The 21,255-nt window shown below is 44.0% G+C and overlaps 1 protein-coding gene across 3 annotated transcripts in view; it reads right to left on the reverse strand.

Annotated features, from left to right (window-relative positions):
• Positions 1-21,255, reverse strand: part of RFX2 (regulatory factor X2) — a 71,180-nt gene that overhangs the window by 5,476 nt on the left and 44,449 nt on the right. For all 3 annotated transcript variants that reach the window (XM_082255764.1, XM_082255763.1, XM_082255762.1), the window contains 8 exons: positions 20,011-20,192; positions 13,595-13,714; positions 12,781-12,893; positions 12,557-12,675; positions 9,499-9,608; positions 6,511-6,662; positions 2,298-2,395; positions 2,054-2,203 (listed from right to left, as the gene is read on the reverse strand). In XM_082255764.1, coding sequence (XP_082111890.1) covers positions 2,054-2,203; positions 2,298-2,395; positions 6,511-6,662; positions 9,499-9,608; positions 12,557-12,675; positions 12,781-12,893; positions 13,595-13,714; positions 20,011-20,192 — 1,044 coding nt within the window. The remainder of the gene's footprint in view (positions 1-2,053; positions 2,204-2,297; positions 2,396-6,510; positions 6,663-9,498; positions 9,609-12,556; positions 12,676-12,780; positions 12,894-13,594; positions 13,715-20,010; positions 20,193-21,255) is intronic.

A 21,255-nucleotide genomic window follows, 5' to 3' on the forward strand; every position in this document is an offset into this window, starting at 1 on the left:
AAACAAAAAAAAAAAAAAAGACACACATACACACACACAACACACACACACAACACACACCAAACCAGCATATGCAAGAGTCAGGGTAGAATGGCAGGCTATATATGTAGGATAGGAGAAAGGAGCATATGATGACAGCAGGCAGTATGTGAAGAAGTGGAGTGCAGACAGTAGGACGGAGGGAAGTATGTGCAGGAAAATGTGTAGGCTATGAGGACAGCCAGTATGTGCAGGAGAGGGAGTCTGAAGGAGGCAGGCAGCATGTGCAGGAGAGGGAGTCTGAAGGAGGCAGGCAGCATGCGCAGGAGAGGGAGTCTGAAGGAGGCAGGCAGCATGCGCAGGAGAGGGAGGATGAAGGCAGGCAGCATGCGCAGGAGAGGGAGGATGAAGGCAGGCAGCATGCGCAGGAGAGGGAGGATGAAGGCAGGCAGCATGCGCAGGAGAGGGAGGATGAAGGCAGGCAGCATGCGCAGGAGAGGGAGTATGAAGGCAGGCAGCATGCGCAGGAGAGGGAGTATGAAGGCAGGCAGCATGCGCAGGAGAGGGAGTATGAAGGCAGGCAGCATGTGCAGGTGGTGTAGTGCAGATAGTAGGACGGTGGGCAGTATGTGTATGAGGGGAAAGCAGATGATAGGATGGTGGGGGGGTCTGTGCGGAGGAAGGTCTTGTTAGGATAGGAAACATTTTGTTATTTGGTATATTATCTTTAAATTTTAACTGTGGAGGCAGGTGCCCTCTTTGAAGACATTAGCGTTTATTAAATCCCCCATTGCCCCATCTGGGTTAATCAGTTACAGATTGATCCCTGATCTGCCATTGAATTGGCTCTAAATAACCAGCACACTAAAGGGAGAACCTAGATGTACCAAGGAGCTGAGCACCTGCAGGTTCTGGGGTTTCAGAGGACATTTGGGTTTATGCAATGCTGTGCCTGTTGGGCAGTAATCAGAAACACAATACAATACATGCGGCTGTTTTTCCAGGGAAGGGGGTATTTCCAACCACTTTCTTTTCCTAACTTTATCAACACATTAGACACACTTTTTAATACAATCTTGGCAACAATGCTTTTTACAAGTACAACATCTATCTGTAACCATTATTAAAGTGGTTGTAAACCTCAGTCATGAAATCTGAACAAAGCACATACATTATATCTGTAGTGTTTACTTGTCTCTCTTCAAAGCTCTGAGTTTCATTTATTTCTGGTGCTTTGTTCATTCATTATCAGCATGTGTCACTTCTGACAAGTTGTCCTGACACAGGAGATAAAATGAGGACAGGGAGGAGAGCTCAGCACACAGCTTGTCTATTCACAACACAGCTCTGCATCTTTCCATGGTTCCTGTGCCATGTGTGGAGGGGGGTGTGTCCCTTTCCTCCAATCAGCTTTCACACACTGTACAAGAGCTCTAACTGCAGCTCCCCGCCCCCTCCTCTGTGATACTGACAGATGCATAAGGATTTTCAGTATTTTGAAGGGATGTAGAAAAAGGGAGATTGCAGATAAACAAGCTAAACTTATAACTTATGCAGGAGAATTTGTTTAATATCCACGTATCATCTGAGGCTATCACTGGGTATATGAGAGGGTTTACTACCACTAATGATTAGCAAGCATCTTCCTATAAAAGAGGTAGCCCTGGAAAGAGTTGAGCTTTTTCCATTTAATGCAATGAGGCCATTTAGGGATCTACAGTTTTCAGTGCCTTCATTTCTGTAGAAAAGACAGTGGCAGCCCATAGGTTTTAGCCTCTATCAGATTACCAGTGCTAGAAATACATGTTGGATGAAATAATGCTCAGGGTTCTTCTGAAAATAAATATTCATCTTTAGCAGTATCTCCTGATACCAGGGGTCTGCCTATGGATTGAAGATGTTGGACCTAGAAAAACCCTCAGTTCTATTGGAAGATGAATGAACTGACCAATATACGTCACTGAGCCATATCCTGAGTACAACTGTTTAGTAAAGACCCTCAACCCAAAGGGATGAAACAAAGGAAATCTAAGCATAAAAAAACCACACATGATAAATCAATTAATTTATTTACCTGGACATTTGCAAAATCTACTCTGTTAAGGTCACTGAGCATCTGATTGATTTGTGATGTATTTTGCAAAACAGCACGGGCAGCTTGTGCCAAATGATTTAAGGAGGTGTATCGACGCAGAGTCTGGGCAAAGGCACTGACAACACCAACCTACAAAAAAAAAAAAAAAATCTATATATAATAAAAGGTCTTAAAAAGCATCAATCTACTCTTGATTACTTTAGGAAAAAAAAATTTGATATACCTTTGCCTGGACTATTTGCTGGGGAAAATCAGTCATGGCATTGGTTAACCATCCTTCCAGACTCTTAGCAAAATTCCGTATTGCCTGGGTAAGGGTACCTAATAGGAAAGAAAAAAGTGCAACCCAACCATTTAATTTAAATCATTAGAATGCCTAAACTGTATCAAATCTGAATCTATGCTGATATAGGTCCCTTACATACAGGCCAGATCCGCCTTTCTCAGCAGACAATCTGTCCACTGATCCCCTGCTGAAGTGAGCGGGCGGATGACAGGTCCTAGGCACAGCCTGCTCTATGGGCAGCCAGATGTAAATGGACCAGCTATATGTTTACACCTGACTGCCCTAACTGATATTTTTTCTGGATCCGACTTGAGGTAGGCGGATGTGAAAAACACACAGGAGTACTTAAATTGGACTGCTCATGTGAAAGGAGCCATACTCCATGAATAATTCTCTCAAAAGCTCCATCAGTTAGATATCTGCATAGGAATCCCAGCTTTGCCCATCTGCCATGGACAGGAGAGGCTTCCATCTCACCACTGGGTACTTTTAGAGTGGGAAATAATAGCCACTTGCCAGGCAAAACAATGGCCGCTGATGGTAAGGAAGAGAAAATCCTGCTAAGGGGGTGGTGTTCATTGGTGATTAATAAAAAAAAAAAAAAAAAAAAAAAAAGAAAGAAAGCCACAAGAGGCATGTGGGCGATTTAAATCACCAGTGTCTGGCCAACACTGAAATCAGTTTGAAGACTTTCTAACATGTTTCAGATTGCAAAAAAGGAAAGGATGACTGGCTTTCTAAAAATAGCACTCAAATCTTTTTGCCATTACCTGCATAGGACTTTACATTTTACCTAGTAGGGAATCTCCAAATTTTGCTGGTGGGTAAAGCGCATTTCAACAAACATTTCTGTCCATTAAATATATAGCTGATAATTTGTAGAATTTGAACAGCTGACTAGACACCAGACACAGTGAATGCTTTAAAAGCTTGAAAAGGGTAAAGCAAAGCTAATGAAATTATTGAATCCTACTTACACGGTTACAGATCTTACTAAGATATTGTGCCAGTTCACACAAGAACGCAGAGCAGGAAACAAGTGTTCCATGTGCGTTTCCTGCACTGCGCTCAAAATGTATTGGGTGTCCAATTGGCTGTAGGTGTCAATGTATTCTTTGCAGACACCCAAATAAAGATCACAAATGAGGTGCATTTGCCTGCACCGGATAGCATGGTACCGCAGTACAATGCAATCCAGATGCAGTGCTTTTTACATTTTTTTTTTTAAACAAAAGCAATTATAAATATACAATATAATATATTGTCTCAATTTTCAAAACCTGAAATAGGAACTGCCTACTTTGCGCTACTAAAGATTCACAGCAGCACTGGGAAATTACATCTGGAGAATGAGATTATGCCTGGTTTTAAAAAACTCTTATGGAAGATAGTTTGATAAATTAGGACCGCAGTGAATAAGAACAGGAGAGAACATAACCAAAATTAGGACTACAGTGTATAAGAACAGGAGAGAACATAACCGTAATTATATGTATGCTCAACTTTGCCAGTCCTTTGGAAAAGGGATTCCAGAGGTTGCAAAAGAACAATTTACTTTATCCTCAAGTAATGCCAGAGAATGTATAGACAACCATAGCCCTGGAGTAAGGATGAGGAATGCAGTGTGTTTTTAGAAGTAGTGCATGTACTAAATGGCCTGAAGATCACACCGCACAGGAACATGGACTGCATTCCTGTGCTATTCAAGTGTCAACTGGCCTTAAATCCAACAAACTTACAAGTAGTATAAACTTTTAGCATCAAGATTTTAGGAAAACAAAATTATGAAAAGATATTGACCAAATGCCACCCAACCAAAAAAAAAAAAAAAAAACCCTGTTTGAACAAATTATAAAACTGTGCTAAAGCCCACAGCACACAGTTATCTATAGAAGATATGAAAGAGTGATCACTGCCCTTTGTCATTTGTCACACAGAAATTATATTAATTATTTATTTTTTTTTTTTTAAATATAAAGGATTTGTACAGTGGGCATAATTTTAATGTTTGTTTAAAAATAAAAAATAAAAGTTTAATCCAAAAAAAAGTTCTCTGGTGCCAAACATATTTTTTATATCAGTTGCAGCTCCTTTGAATTGTACTTAAATTCTAGTTATGAGGCCCTCTAGTAGAGAAAAATAGTAGCACATTCAAATTGGAACTTGAGAAGATGGTACAGAAATACATAGCAAGAAATGTTTAACAGCGAGTAACTAGTTTTTGTAGTCACAACTACAACTCTCATTGCAATACAATGACTTTTTAGGCAAAATAAAATCACACAATTATACACACTACTGCAACACCACGCTGTCTCTAGATTAAAAAGGTTCACATACACACATGGCGCATGGCATGTGTCTGTTCAGACATAAAATGAAACCTTGAATATTAAATAAGTTTGCTACATTTTGGAGGAAGCGGTCAGAACACCTGTATCAAAAGGCAGTTCTGGAGCAAATATGCAGCATGGGGGGGTAATAACTGTTTTTGGGTTTAATACTGCTTCATGAAATGTATCCAGCATTTGGCTGATTTTGATATGTGTCACAAACCCTTCTCGCTAAGCATTTCCAAGCAGTGGTGTCAGTGTATTAAACATGGGGGGGGGGGGGGGGGGGGGGGTTTGAAAAAAAACAACTGCTTGCAAAAGACCTTTGAGAGTGATTTACTTTACACAACATTAAAAGAGACTGTGTAAAATCTTCATAATCTCAGCATGGTTTTTAAAAACGTAATGTGCAGTTATTAATTGGATGTAATTAATTTAAGATTAATTACCAGCAAGCAAACTCAACCCTTTTTCTTGCTATAATCTCAGTCGAAATTTCCAAGTTAATACACTAACGCCACTGCTTGGAATTGCTTAGAGAGAAGAGTTTGTGACACACCAAAATCAGCAAAATGCTGGCTACATTTCGTGAAGCAGTATTAAACCCAAAAGAAAATGTATTCTTGTGCAGCTACCATTTCTTAGATGAGATTGCTGCATTTATTTGCTTTTTTAGGCTTTTCTTCTATTTTTACCTGGTGATCTGACTAGTAAGTCTGTTTTTCAAAAGAAGAAGCTCTCCAGCATTATCTATGATTTACAGAAAAGAGACAAACTATTTATTTCTAGCAGGGTGCTTAAAAATGATCAGCTTTTTTTTTTTTTTCATTTATGCAAAACATTTAGAGCCGGTTCACACTGAGGCGACACGACTCCTTACTACTTCGGGGGCGACTTGTGCATTACATTGCACCACGACTTCGGAGCGACTTGCAGGGACTTCACATAATGGAAGCCTATGCAAGTCGCTCCGAGGTCGCCCCGAAATAGTACAGGACCCTTTTTCTAAGTCGGAGCGACACAGAAAAGAACGGGTCCTGTAGCGGTCAATGGACCGCGAGGGAGCGCGACTTGTCAGGCTGACAAGTCGCGCTAATGTGAACCGGCTCTTATCCTAAAACGAAAAAAAATAAATAAAAATGGTTTGCTGTAACTGCTTATAAAGTGTTAGCTGAAGTTTGGCTTCATTTTGTTAGTGTAGATAAATACATCTGGTAGTCCATCTACCCCCCCCCCCCCCACACCCCAGAATGACAATGCTGCGTCCAAAGGTGCCCCCCTGTGCTCCTCCAGAGTGGGGTCACTCTAATACAGGTGTGTTACTGGCCAGATCACCAACTGAAAAATACAGGGAAGGAAGCCTAAGAAAATAAAATTGAAGCAGTCACTACATCGAATGATTGGCAAGTTGCAATATATTATGAGGGGGTCTTCAAAAAGTTTACGCACTTTTATATATGTAACTTAGAAAAAAAAAAAAAAAAACTTTTTTGAAGAACCCTCATACATTTTTGGTTTGAGTTATACCCCAAATCCCCTACTCATCTGTGGTGGCAGAGGCAGTTGGCTCTCCAACCCTATCAAAAACTGAGACTGCAATACCAGTCTGTCTACCCATGACTAAATGTAATACATTGGTTATATAGATGGTATCGAACAATGTTATCTGTCCCCTATAAGGGTGATCTGCATTTCACCTCCATGTACCCCACTTTTGTTTCCTTGTTCATGTGTGTATTTAAGTTGAAATACTCAAAATTTTATTCTTTACAAATGGCTATATACATTTCAAATGTGCATCTTTGCTTAGTACTCACTTGGGACAGGCCGTAAAACATCTGGAATTAGAATTTCCACTAGAGCTTGATATAGAATGTGGTCACAGCCCCTCATCCACCTCATAACAGGCTCATATTTACACAGAACCATCAATATCTCCTTGGGGATGACTGCTTCCTGCTCCTCCTCACTGTGTGTGTTATAAGACAAGTATAATTCATTACAATTTCAGTGTTATCTGCTATAAGGGCTCTAATACCCAACATCAAAATCAAGACAATGCATCTCATTGAGCCATTCAAAAAAACTTTCAGGCAAAAAGCAACAAACAATGTGGTTAATAAAAACATTAAATGAAAGTGCCAGAGGAGCTTCCCTGACATCAGTCTGTTTCATTTTCGCCCTACTATGCTATGTATGGAATGCTGCAGAAGAAGCCATACACACGGGTATGAAAGTAGAAGGAAAAAAAGGTACTTCTTGTAAAATCTTTCTTAAAGTATATTGAGGGACACAGGAATGTAGCAATTCTAAGGTCCCATGGGACAGGATGGGAGACCCAGTGGTGGTTCTATGAGAATAGCAGCAGAGAAGAAGCCCCGCTAACAATTGGAGATTGACCACTCCCACAACTACCTGCGGCCATTTGCATGGAATTGCTCATGCAGCGATTACCTGCAAATGATCGACCCTGGACACAGAGTCTGCCAACCGGGGCTGGCTTATTGTTTTTCTGTTTGCCAAAGCTCCAACCTCCTGAAAGTGGCATAAATACTAAAAATTGCTACATTCCTGTGTCCCTTATTGAACAAGTGTCTGTCAATGAACTCAGAGAAATGGACTTTACGGTAAGTCAAAAATCCCATTTCCACTTTCATTCATTGATGGACATAGCTCACCAGTATTTCTGAACCATTGGGATGTCCCAAAGCAGTGCCAAACATGAGGGGTGGGACAACAAAAAATTTCCAAGGCAAAAAAAAAAAAAAAAAAAAAAAAAAAAAAAAAAAAAATCGCCAACCAGGTAAACAGGAGCTAAACAAAACAACTGGAGCCCAACCTGAACAATACAACCCACAAAGAGGTAACAGATCCTCTTAGCAGCCTGCAAAACTTTGCAGCCAAAAGAAGCATCTGCAGATGCCAACACAGTCACTTTATAGAATTTAGAAAAGTGTGCACCGACGACCAGGTGTCCGCCTTGCAGACCAGCACCACTGACACCTGATGACGGAAGGCCCAGGAAGCACTAAGCGCCCGAGAGGGCCATTACAGGGAAAGGAGGAACCTGACCCTTCATAGGATAGGCCTGAGTCACCATCTGTCTGATCCACCTGGAAATGGTTGCCAAAGAAGCAGACAGCCCTTTCCTTGGACCGTCTGATCACAACAGTGAGTCTGACCTCCAAAAAGACTCAGTGGCTGCCAAATAAAAGCTTGAATCGCCAGAACCACATCCAAGGCATGCAATGAAAATTCCTTAGGATGCTTGGGCCTGGGACACAGGGAAAGCAACACAATGTCTTCATGCAAATGGAAATCAAAATCTTAAAAGGTTGATTTGAAAGGTTTTAAACCCTTGTCAGTGGACCCTGAGGGATGAAAAAAATTCTTGTGAGCCAAGACAGGCCATGTCTGCGATGAAAAAAATAGGTACCACCAGTTCAGCAAAGGCAAGGGAAAGCTGCTCACCCTCTAGGTCACAGCGCAAAAGTTTTGCCCACTCAGAGTTTGCGACACCAGGGCAATAGTGAAGACCAGCAACCATGAGCATATTGTGGGCCACAGCCCCACCGCTTTTCTGTCAGCCGGATCTTTAAAAGCCAGTGTTTCCTCAACCGCAATCATGGTTGCCTTATTCAACTTGGAAACCGGGGGGTCCACCACCGGTGAACAGTCCACTTCTTGGAGGGACACCTCAAAAGGGGTACCTCACCACAAAGCATTTAGGAACCACATTTTGGATGCTCCCACTCTTTTGCAACAAATCTGTAAAAATAGGAGGGATAAGGAAACACTTTTGCAGTGCAAGCCAGCTTGTGAGTGCCAGCTGCATCCTTCATTTTCAAAGTTTCACACACAGATACAATCAGTGCGTCCACCAGTGCCTTCTCGTGTGCAGTCACAAGTGTCACTCACTATCCGATAATGCAGACCCCGCAGGGTGGGCCACGTCTGTGACAGCCAAATCAGATTTAGGGTCTGACGAGACAGATGAGGCAGGGGAAGGGGGGGGGGAAGCTTTTTGCTAGACTGCCACCCATAAGCCTATCCCAGCGGGGACACAAAGATCCTCAGGACAGCCGTCAGTGCATTAATGGATGGCTGGGACCCCAAGGGACCTGCAGCCTCAGAGAGGGGGTCAGGTGGGGAGGCTCCTCTGTCATGGCCATCGCTCTATTAGCATGTCGGACCAACGAAAAATGGCCGCCGGACTACACAAACATTTGCGGCGGCCACTGAAACACACAAGCTACAACAAAATGGCCACCGTGCATGGCTCCATGAGGACCCAGGAGGGATCCCAGGTCTTTAATCACAAAGAAAGAGGGGATCGGGCACAGAGCCCCCATAGCATGCAGTGTCTCTGTTCCTCCCCTGCCAATAACCCAGTCGCCGGCGGCGCAACCCCCCCCCCCCCCCCCACAACCAGCACAGTACAATACACAAGCCCCAGACACATCCCAAACCCCCACACTAGGCCAGAGGGAACACCAATATACGGGGAGGGGGGGGGGGTCTGATGGGAAGAAGGGGAACCCACAGGTCCGACTATCCCTGGGAGGGGTCCACACCCACCCCAAAACCCTCCGGGGGGGGGGGGGGGGTTGACAGCTACTCCCTACACCAGGAACCAAGCAGGCCCTGCTTTAGACAGAAACCCCCTCGCCATCAAAATGGGGGGCTGTCGACCAGGAGGAACACTATAACCCAATGGTTCAGAATACTGGAGAGCTGTGTCCGTCAATGAACGAAAGAAAAACACTTTTAATAAACAGGCTACTCAATTGAAGGGTCTTTCTCACCTTGACAATGCTGTTGTGCCATCCGGAGAAGACGGTTTAGAGTTCCAGAAAGCCAGCCACAATTTCTCAATATATTGGAACTGTAGATTCATCACCACATCTACAGTTGCCTGTAGGTTAAAAAATATAAGAGTTGTATCACTGGTCTCTGGATAAAATAATTTATACCCTAATCAGTTATGTACATACAATGTTCTGGAGGACAACACCTGTATAAAAAAGTAATTTCAGTGACTAAAAGCTACCATTAAGGCTACATAGGAGGTAAGGGCCTACTGAGAACACATTTGCCCAAAATTTTGTTAAATGCTATTAGAAGCGGAGTTCCACCCATATTTGCAAGTTGCTTTTACTCACATGCCCACCCCCACAGTGCAGTTATAAAAAAAAAAAAAAAAAAAAAAAAAAAAAGAATATCCATTTAGGTCTAAATACCTTTATTTTAATGTGTCAGTGGCATTTCCAGTCCAGACCGCCTAGGCGATATTTAGGCGATTCCCTTGGACTCCTGGGATATCAGCGTCATCGATCCCAGAAGTCCAAGTGGATCACCTGATTCTCTTTTGATTGACAGCTTGCCATAACAGGGCAGGAACTAAAGCTGCCATCATTATGGCAATCTGCAATCAGCAAACTGCGTAGGCACGAGATCAGGAGGTGCATGCTGGGTAGCCAGCTGCACCTAATCCTGGAAATAGACACAAGTGGCTTCAGATGCAGAGAACTGCAATGGCCCATATGCCTGCTTCTTTTTTTGTTAAATCTTTAAAAAATTAAAACACAGTTACATTAGTAACATTATCCAGATAATAATGTACAATCTGTGCCAATCATGGGGGTGCTTTTAGAAAAAAGTGGATTATGGTGACTGGATCTCTGCTTTAACCCTTTTACTGTTGGAGCCATTTTTCTTCCTATTTTTTGCACACATTAAAATGTACATTTCAGGACTGAAGATTACCTAAAACCTCCACAACGTCTATGTATTAAAGCAAAGACCACTTGGTATAAAATTGTGGAGGTTGCAATTTTTTTTTTTATATGTCACACAATTGTGCTACTGCTCATGAAATCTATAATTTCAGTAAATACAAAAAAAAAACAAAAAAAAAAACAATTTTTTGAAACAAATATAAAAGATGAGGTTACATGGAGTAAATAGATACCATATATCTCAGGTTTCAAAACGACGGTACACAAAATTATCCATAGGCGACAATTTAAAGGCTTTACAACTCATTATTTTAAGAGTTAACAATGAATGATGGCTCTGGAATTATTGTTCTCACTCGGTGTGTATGCAGTGATACACATTTGTCATTTTTGTGGGGGTGGAGGCTTTTAAAAGTTTTAGGGTGTTGGGTTTGGTTACATTTCCCTTTTTTACTCAACTTTATTGCTATCACAAGGGGGCTGATAAGGGGGCCCCTACATGATAGCATAGTGCACACGTGACAGGTTCTCTTTAAGGAGACCGCACCCTTAAAGTTATTGTAAAGTCTCATTTATTTATTTTTTAATACCCAACATGTTCTACTTACCTGCTCTGTGCAGTTGATTTTGCACAGAGCAGCCTGGATCCTCCTCCTCTCGGGTCCCTTTTTGGCTCTCCTGGTCCCTTCCCTCCTGTTCCGTGCCCCACAGCAAGCAGCTTGCTATGAGGGCAACTGAGCCCAATCACAGCTCCCCAAGTCCATTCGGACACAAAGCTGTGACCAGGCCCCGCTCCCTCTCCTGATTGGCTGAATGATTGTGATCATTTGATGATTTGGAGCCAATCACGCCACGCTGCTGTCTCAGCCAATGAAGAGGGGAGTCCCAGGCAGCTTAAATACTCCTGCAACATCGCTGGATAAAGATGGACTCGGGTAAGTATTAGGGGGGCTGAAGCACACAGAAGGTTTATTTTTTTTATCTTAATGCATAGAATGCATTCGTATAAAAAAAAAAAAAAAACATTCTGCCTTTACAATCCCGTTATTGTAACCTCTGCACTCTGTTGAAGCTGATGGAGCATAGACTGTCTAATCATTCCTGGCCATAGCAGCTGTAGTTTGACAGCTCAGAACCCGGGAGTGCAATCCCCACAGTGTAGAAGTGATCGAGCGAATATACAACTGCCCAAATCTAGAAAAAGGTACACAAATTATATTACATAGATTTCTATTTTATATGCGCAAGCAGTGCATGTAACTGAATTTGACTTGGTATTTGCCCTTGCAGTCCCTGTATAGCAGAGCTCACACCTGATCTATGTGAACACCCCCCCACCTTCTAGTTCCCCATGTGTGTCTGTGAAGTTAATGTGCTATAATCACTGGCAACGGATTTCTCACTTGGGTGCACAGTCAAAAACACATTTGCAACCAATATTGATCCTGACCCACAGTTTAAACCCTGGGGTTGGTCTACTAAAGCGGCTGAGTGCAAACTGTGGTGCAGCTGTGCATAGTACCCAATCAGCTTTCAGTTTTCTTTTTTTTTTTTGTAAAAGCTTAAGAGTCGGTCACATTTATCCGACTCAAAGTCCCCCCGACTTCGGGCGACTAATGTCGCCCGTGCAGCGCGACTTCAGCGTGGCTTGCAACAACTTCTCATAATATAAGTCAATGAAAGTCACTCCGACTTTGCAAAAAAATAGTGCAGGAACCTTTTTCTAAGTCGGAGCGACTTGAGTCACTCTGATTAGAACAGTTCCATTGCACAGCATTGGAAGCCACTTGTCAGGCGACCAAGTCGCCTGACAAGTCGGATCAGTGTTAACCGGCAGTAATTGAACAAGATGAAGTTAGAAGCTGATTGTCTACCATACACAGCTGCTCCAGATTTTGAACACTTCAGTTTTGGTCAATCAACCCCACTGCTCTAAGCCAAGGAGCACACAGAATCAGAGATAGGTACCACAGAGTTAAAGTAGCAGTGAATGTTAGTTTACTGGCATAAATAAATCCAAGCCTGTATTGGTACAGTTCCCCATTCATCTAAGGAAAAGAAAATTCATAAAGTGGTCTTCATACCACAAATCCAAATTGGCATTGAACAGGACTGTGTTACTCACCTCACAGTGTCGTCGGTACATAAGTTGCAAATTCTTTACATCAGACATAGTAATGCCATCAGGTAGCATCACACCACCCAGATCTGGATCAGGAAAGTCTGGGAACACATGAGAGGTATCTATGCAAAATGTAAATACAAGTGAATATTAGTGTTTTTTTCCTTATTCATCTGCCATTTTTATTTAGTTAAGGGTCCACACATAAAAACATAAGTGTACACTACCTATGAATTGCTGGTGGTGCTGGCTCTGAGCAGCAACGGACTGCTCTGGAGAGGTGTGCTGGCTGCTGATCGAGCTATCCATCATACCATCTGTCTTGTGTGTAGGTCTGTACCTGAGCATTGCAAAACGATAAATGATTTATCACTCAAGTAGCAAAACCCCTGTTCCATCAAAATGGTTTTGTTACTTTTGCAAAACAATCAAATCACACTTTATATAATGAACAGCTGTCTGGCACACTTCCAGACTTGAAAATCCACTGCTTTTAAGCAGGTTTCTGACCCTAGCACTGTGCCATAAATATTGGGCCCCTGGTATAAAAGGGGGCTTTATAGCACACACTGAAATCCAGTGGCTAGAATCTGCAGATTCCCACTGTTGAAATGATAGGTGTATGCGAAGAACTGCAAAGCCATCTAGGACTATTCGCACATCCAGAAATGACCTGCGTTAGGGACAGATGATCACGGCTGGCCACAGTCGACCTGCTTCCAGCCATGTCCATTTGTCCGTAAACGCAGCTATTTGCACTCACCTGTCATTCTAGCCGCAGGTATTTGCAGATTCGTGCCAATGGAATTCACAGTGTGTTTTTCTAAGTGCGTGCGTGCGCGATTGCACACAGTGTGATTGAGGCCTTGGAGCCATGAAGAACACATAGCCAAGAAACACCCTGACCATTATAGTGTAAAGAGGCAATAAGAAATAGAGTTGACATTCTATCTATAAAGATTCCACCCTCTATTAGAAAAACAGTATTTCAGCAACACAAAACGTTATTTCCTAACAAGCAAGACCAAAGCGCTTGCAAACCTTTGTTTCTGATGGATTGGCTGCTGTCTCATTGCCATATACTGCATATCTTCTTGAAGTCTGTTAAGTGGGGAATCAGGCTTCAACCGGATGCCGTAATAGTGGTATTTAGAGTTACCCCTGTCACACAAAAAAAAAAAAAAAAAATGGTTTAGGTTAATAGATCGATGTAACGTGAAAGTATTTTGAGGAAAAATATAATATAATTTCAGCGAGTACATAGTTTATGTCATTTTGTATAGGATGTTTACATTTTACATGCCTCTTCCACATTTTTGTTGCTGTAATAAATTTTTTTGGATCGGTAAGATTATTGCAAGAGGCAGAAAAAAAAAAAAAAAAAAAAAAAAAAAAAAAAAAAAAAGCTACTATGACAACTGCATAGCCATTTAAGTCGTTGAGATATCAGCTACACAGTTTGTGCATTGCTTTCAATGAGGTTAAATTACTAAAAGGCAAAAAGGACAGGCATTTAACTAAAGTAGCAATTTACAAGGAAAATTTCTCGAGCTTCACGAATAAGGTGAATTTTTGCTGATTTCCATTACACAAATCACATGCAAGCAAAAATGCTGCTTTTTTGTCCCTCCTTGCATGTTGATTGCATTTTCTTTGAAAAGTAAAATTTTGTCAAATTAACTAAGCTCTGGAGAAAATTCCCTTGCGAGTGCAACTTCTTTTGCAAAGTGAACAGCCTAGTTGGTAGGGTTGCAGCGATACAGATACTGGTATCTGTGCCGATACTAAGCATTTGCACGAGTATCGGTACAAGTACAAATGCACCGATACTAAAAACCAATACCTTCAGGGTCAGTTCTTTCAGCTGTCAGTGGGATTCCCCCGCTGACAGCTGAAATGTAAACAAAAGAATGCCAGCATTTATCAGTTGTTAAGAAACAGGGCCGTTCCTCCCCCCTAACAACTGATGACTCATTCAGCTGTCAGTGGGGTTCCCCCTGCTGACAGCTGAAGTATAAACAAAACCAGGGATGGACTGTCCATTCGGGCACTCTGGTATTCCGAGGGCATTGGGCCAGTAGGATAGAAAAATTGAATTTTTGACTTAACATAAAATCCATTTCTCTGATGTTCATTGACGTACACCATTCCTGATCTTCTTAACCATTGGGTTATACTGCCCCCTACAGGAGTAGGGCACTAGGCAGAAAAAAAGTCTGGTCGCAGAGGAAGCGGACAACCCTTTCTGAGGTCAATCGGTGAGCACAAATAGCGAGTCTGACTTCCTAAAAGACTGTAGCTGGCCAGGTACACCTGAATCACCCAGACCACATCCAAGGCATGCAAGGCAATTTCCTTCGGATGTTTTGGCCTAGGACACAGGGAAGGCAACACAATGTTTTCATTCAGATGAAAATCAGAGACAACCTTTGGCAGGAACGACCGACAGGGACGAAGAACCACCTTATCTCTGTAAACCACCCAAGTAAGGTGGACGACAAGATAACGCCGCCAATTCCGACACCTTGCACACAGAAGTGATAGCCACCAAGGAGGCCCCCTTCTGGGACAGCGTAAGCAAGGGAATTGCCTGAAGATTCTCAAAATTAGACTTCTGGAGGACGGAGAGCACCAAATTGAGGTCTCAAGGTGGCAACGGAAACAGCACCCGCATGCAAGTACGGAGAGATGCCCATCTGCAGGACAGTAGGAGACTAATTGCAGCCTGCAATTTCTGGAGTTTGTCCAGAGGAAGGAGCACTCTGGCTAAGGCCGAGTCCAGAGTCCGACCCAGATAGTCCAGCTTTGTGGACAGAACCAGAGCAGACTTCTGAATATTCAGAATCCAGCCGAACTCCATCAGAGTTCATATGGTGATCTCCTTGTTTTCCACCAGAGCAGTAAGAGGAGGAGGAGGTCATCCAAGTAGCCCAGTACCGCGATCCCCCATTGGCGTTACAATACTAGCACCGGGGCTAACACTTTTGTGAAGACCCAAGGAGCAGAGGTGAGACCAAAGGGTAACGCCACAAACCTATAATGCTCCTCTTCACTGGCAAAGCCGAGGAAGCGTGGTGACCGGCACATATTGGAATATGAAGGTAAGCATCCTTGATGTCGCTAGAGGCAAGAAAATCCCCCTGATGCAGTGATGCCACCACTGTGCGAATGGACTCCATTCTGAACTTCTGCCCCCGCACAAAGCAGTTCAGCGCCTTGAGGTCCAAGATTGGACACACCTTGCCTTCCTTCCTGGGAACTGTAAACAGGTTTGAGTAAAAACCCTAAAAAGTCAGAACCAGAACAATCAACCCGGTACAAGACCAAACAGGTCTTGTACCGCCCCAAACAGAACCTGTAAGCGGTCCGGGGACAGGCGTAAGTTGGGAGTAAAGAACCTTGCCAGGAGGGGGAAAGAGTGAAACTCGATCTTGTAACCGGACCGAATGACTTCTTGGACCCACTTGTCTTGTACCAGGAAAGTCCACAGGTCCAGAAATAAGCAAAGACGTCCCCCTGATACGGGTGAGGACACACCTTCATGCTGAAGGAGCCTTGTTTGCTCGTTTGGAGAAGCCCGCTCTCGGCTTGCCAGACCAGGTTCATTTGGATCCTCCAGAGGAGGCCCTGAAAGGCTTTAAGCACATGTCAGTCGACCCCGAGGGAAGAAATACTTCTTATGAGCCAAGGAGGGCCAACGTCTACTACAAGGGTCCTTGCCCTTAGTAGCTTGCGGAAGAAAGGTACTCTTTCCCCTTGTTAAACCTTTGGAGCTACCCTGGATGACCTCATTAAACAGGCAATCTCCTTGAAAGGGAAGATCAGTCAAAGCCTTTTTAGAAGTCTAGTCTGCAGACAAGCATTTAAGCCAAAAGACACGCCGAAGAACCACTGCTGATAAAGAGCCGAGCCACTAGGGGAGCCGCATCCAAAGAGGCATCACAGATAAACTGCAGCCCCTGGACCAGCTCAGCAAAGGCAGGGGGGAGCTGTTCTCCCTCCAGGTCACGGCGTAAAAGCTTAGCCCACTTAATCAGAGCTTGTCACACCAGGGCAATGGTGAATACCGGCCTCAGTGCCTAACCAGCCAGAGTGTACATATTGTGGGCCACAGCCTCTGTCTTCCTGTCAGCCAGATCCTTAAAGGCCAGGGACTCTTCAACCAGAATCATGAATGGTTGCCTTGTTCAATCTGGAACACTCCACTTCTTAATAAGGGACTACTCATAGGGGTATCGTCCAGCCAAATCGCTCAGGGACCCCAAGGGGACGCTTTGGTCATCCCCACTCTTTAGCGACAATTCTGTCAAAATAGGAGGGGAAAGGAAACACCTTTGCTGCTCTGGATGACTAGTAAGCGCCAAAAGGAAACCTGCGCCTCCGTCGCAGCTCCAGATTCGTTCTCCATCTTCAAGGTCTCATGCACAGATACAATCAGTGCATCCACCAGCGCCTTTACGTGCACAGTAGCAGATGTGGAGGAATCATCCTCACTATCTGAGGATCCCAGGGGTGTAGTCACAGACCCAGCAGGGTGACCCAGGGCCGCGGTGGCTGAATGAGATTTAGGATCTGAGGAGACAGATGCGGCAGGGGGGAAAGCCACCTCCACCCGGGACACAAAGGACTCCAGGACCCCTGTCAGTGCATCGATGGATGGTTGGGACTCTGAGGACCCCGCACTCTAAGAGAGGGGATCAGGTCAGGAGGTGTGCTCCAAGGACTCCATGAGTCACCAGGGGTACCCCACAAACTGTGTAAAACACTGCAAAGGGAAACCTCCACCGCGCTGGCAGCACCACCTGGTCGCCAGGCACAAGTACCAAGTGATCCTCAGCAGAGAGGGAGAGAACCTCACCAGAATCCCCGCCCAGCAGAAACAGGCATCTGCAGCCTCCAGGATAATCAGCACTCCACGTGCGGTGATCAGGAAGTAAAAAGATCCAGGAGTCAGCACCTGGGGAAGAGAAGGGGGCTCCCACTGCCAAAATCGCCACCCACAGGGCTCCACTGTCATGGCTGCAGCTATATTTAATGGCAAACCACCGCAAAATGGCCGCTGGACTACACAAAAATGGCCACTGTATATTGAGCACACAGGCTACAAGAAGGGGGGTGCCTGACGGGAATGAGGGGAACGCTGGGATCCGACCGTCCTATGGAGGGGCCCATGTCCCCCTCAGGGTATGTGGGGACAGCTACTCACCATACCATGAACCAGGCAGGCACCACTCCAGACAGAACCCCTCACCATTGGGGGGCTGTCGGCCAGGAGGAACGCTGTGACTCGGGCCGAGACCTGGTCGTATGAGACCTTGCGAGGCATTTAACTCTCAGGCCAGCCACCGTCCGGTGAGGCTATGTCGTGACCGACCTAGCACGGAGTTGTGATCTGCGCGTGCTTGCTGGCCAGACTGGGGTGACCACTGGATCTAGATTATCTAGCCTGTCACCCAGTCCGGCAGTTGATTGTAGATCTCACAGGAAAAAAAGTCCAGGAGAAAAAAAAAAAATCTATCTTAAAGAAAAAAAAAAAAAAATGCCAGTACCAGAGATCCCAGCAAGGAACTAGGTCCTGACTAGGCAGAAAAAAAAAAAAAACACGGAGTACCTATAGCAGAGAGGGAGTATCCAGACTTTTTTTCTGCCAGGTGTCCAACTCCCAATGGTTAAGAAGATCAGGAAGGAGCGGTGTCCGTCGATGACGCAAGAGAAAGGTCAGCACCCATGGATGCAGTGGCTGAGATGTGGCATGACAGATTTCCCCCCCTCACCTGGTCCATGTAGATCCCGGAGCTCTATTTAACCTGCACTGTCAGCTCTGTCAGTGGAAGGATGTGATGGATCAGCTCTCCTCCTCCCCACTGACAGGCAATAGGAAAGCAGCGCTAAGCCCCAGCCATCGCAACCCACTACCTCCTGCCATCTGAGACATAAGCAGTCCTCAGCGATGGTAGCGGCATTTAGGGGGAGACGGTGCAGGCACACACTTTGTACACTGTGATGTTCTCCCTCCTGATGCAGGACTTACAGGTGAGGCTCTGTAGATCCCCATAACTGGTGCCTGGCTCAGGGGCAGAAGGCGAGAAGCATCAATACAAAAAGGAGAATTTTAGTCCTGGAAGAAGGATAGAATGATAGGTCATGGGAATGACAGCATGGTCCTCCTAGCTGTGGAGCCAGCCGTGTCGAGTGTTGGGAGCGCCTTTTTTCTTCATCACTTGGTCTCAGCCAGATGGTAATATTACACAGCACATTGATAGATGGACCCCCCCCTCCCTGCGTCTCCTCATCTTCATTGTGTGTGTGTGTTGGAAGCTGTGGATCCGGTGCCTCCCTATTTGCCTTTAGTAAAAATCAACCTTCGTGTGTCTACCAACTCTGAGTTGCATTGTGAGAAGACAAATTGAAAGCTCAGCATAAACATTTTTTTTAAAGTTACTGATGTCATATCTGTACACTATAATCATTTTTACTCTTATACAAGTCCTCTGAGTGAAGGCTGCAATCTGTTTAATTTATCCTCCAACCCCCCCTTTATCAGACATTTTAATGAATGATACATATACCAAACCGATTCAAATGGGATCAATGCCTTGTGTCCTAAGGCTCTGCAATGCATTGCACCTTTCCATTATTTTAGAAATGATAGGTGGAAATTTTAAGTTCACTAAACAAACTTTTGATGTGCCAAGTAAAATTTACACCATGGATTAGGCTCCTTTCACACGGCCGCTCCGTGTGTCCGCAAATCATCCCATCCGTTTGCGGATGATTTGCGGACATAATGTAAGTGAATGGCACTGCGGGTGTCAGCGGAATACCATCCGCTGACACCCGATTTTCCTCCTGTCAGTTCTGTTCCGTTTTTAGGAATGGAACAGAACCCATTTTTCCTTCCGTGTAAAAAACGGAAAGGAAGGAAAATCGGATGTCAGCGGTGTCATCCGCTGACATCCGCAGTGCCATATACTTACATTAGGTCCGCATATCATCCGCAAACGGATAGGATGATATGCGGGCACACAGAGCGGATGACAGAAATGTCATCCGCTCCGTGGAAAAAAGAAAAAAAAAAGGCCCGCAGCGGACCTTTCACACGGAGCGGCCGTGTGAAAGGAGCCTTAGCCTATAGTACACAGTTAACCAAAAATAATATCTTGGTTAGCAAGACTGGTTTGCCCCAGACAAGACCTTTAAACAAAAAATCGGTACAAATCCAGCCAAAAGAAATAAGCTCACTTTACCAGGACACCTGTAGTGTAAGTAATATGGGAGCTGGCAGTGCCAACCCCATTTTGTTTTTTTTCCATAACAGCAGCAAACTTTACATTTGGAGTAGTGGAGAAACAGCCTCCCTACATTTTGCCCATATATAAATGATTATTTCCAATTCACCATAAAGTGGTACATATCAACATTGAAGAAAGCTCCTCTTATCCAGTTAATATGCTAACCTGGTGCCAAGGCGTCTCGTTCGTAGTCCCATAAACACCGAGCGTATTAGTTTACCAAATGAAGCTGCATTAACTGGATCCAGCTTGTGCTCCTGGCAATGCCGTAAATAATGGTTGTACAATGAACTTCTGGGAAGGCTTACACCGTCTGCTGTCTCATAGTTATCCAACAGCCACTGAAGCTGAAGAAAGAATAAGCAGAAAATTAAACAAAAACAACGATTGACCTGTATCATAAAACAGATCTGTAGCCTTACCAACATAGACCATGGTCTCAAATCATACTTTTGCAGCATTAAAGCAGAACTAAACCAGTCGTTTTAACAGTTTCCCAAAACAGTTACATTTAAGGCATGTCAAACGATAACTGCCATGTGTGCTTGTGCTCTCAGCCAAATTGGCAAGCCATCAAATGGCTGGTGTCATATTTGATTACATGTGGAGCACCATGGCAACTGCAGCTAAAAACAAAGGCTAAGATGGCAGCTTTCTTGGCTGTAAAGAATCAGAAGGTTTAGTTTCACTTTAAAGCCGAGGTTTAGTTTATTGGTGGGAAACAGCGCCAAATCCCATTAGTTTGGTTTAATGGTGTGTATCCTATTACCTGCAGACAGCTGCTTTTGGTAAAAATCCTTCCCGAAGTGCCTCCACACTGCTGCCATATACTGTCATGCAGAGAAACGTTGCACCAACCTCCTGCCCCCTTCATCATTCAAAAAAAAAAAAACTCCTATTATTGTCCCACTATGCACTGTGTTCTGTGAATGGGCGGTGGGACTTGTCATTCAACTGCTCCAAAGCCCATTCACAGAACATGATGCATTGTGGGAGTGTAGTAAGACAAGTTCTGTGAATGTAGGAGAGGGCAGAAGGGTAACTCAAACTTTTCTCTGTAGAGGCAGCTGCAGTTAATGCTTTCATTACCAGAAGGGCATTATGGAGTAGCAGTGAGGAGCCTGAAGTTAGTTAGAATACACACCACTATGGTGTATGGCGCTACATCACAAAACATATATACTAAACCTCAACTTTAAACAGCCAGAAGGAAGAAAAATCAAGATTCTTCGGACTTTCACTTGCAATAACAGAGCAGTTAGCCTATTAAAAAGATAAGTGATGATCAGCAAGATCGTCACTGTTAAAAACACCACTGTACAGCCATGTCCAAGAGACTTAATGGCATACTGAGGGGGGGAAATTAGATATTAAGTTCCTAAATTACTGAATAATCTGTAGCCAACTCTG

The sequence above is a fragment of the Pelophylax lessonae genome (genome assembly GCF_965119305.1).
Source record: "Pelophylax lessonae genome assembly, chromosome: 1".
Lineage (NCBI taxonomy): Eukaryota > Metazoa > Chordata > Amphibia > Anura > Ranidae > Pelophylax > Pelophylax lessonae.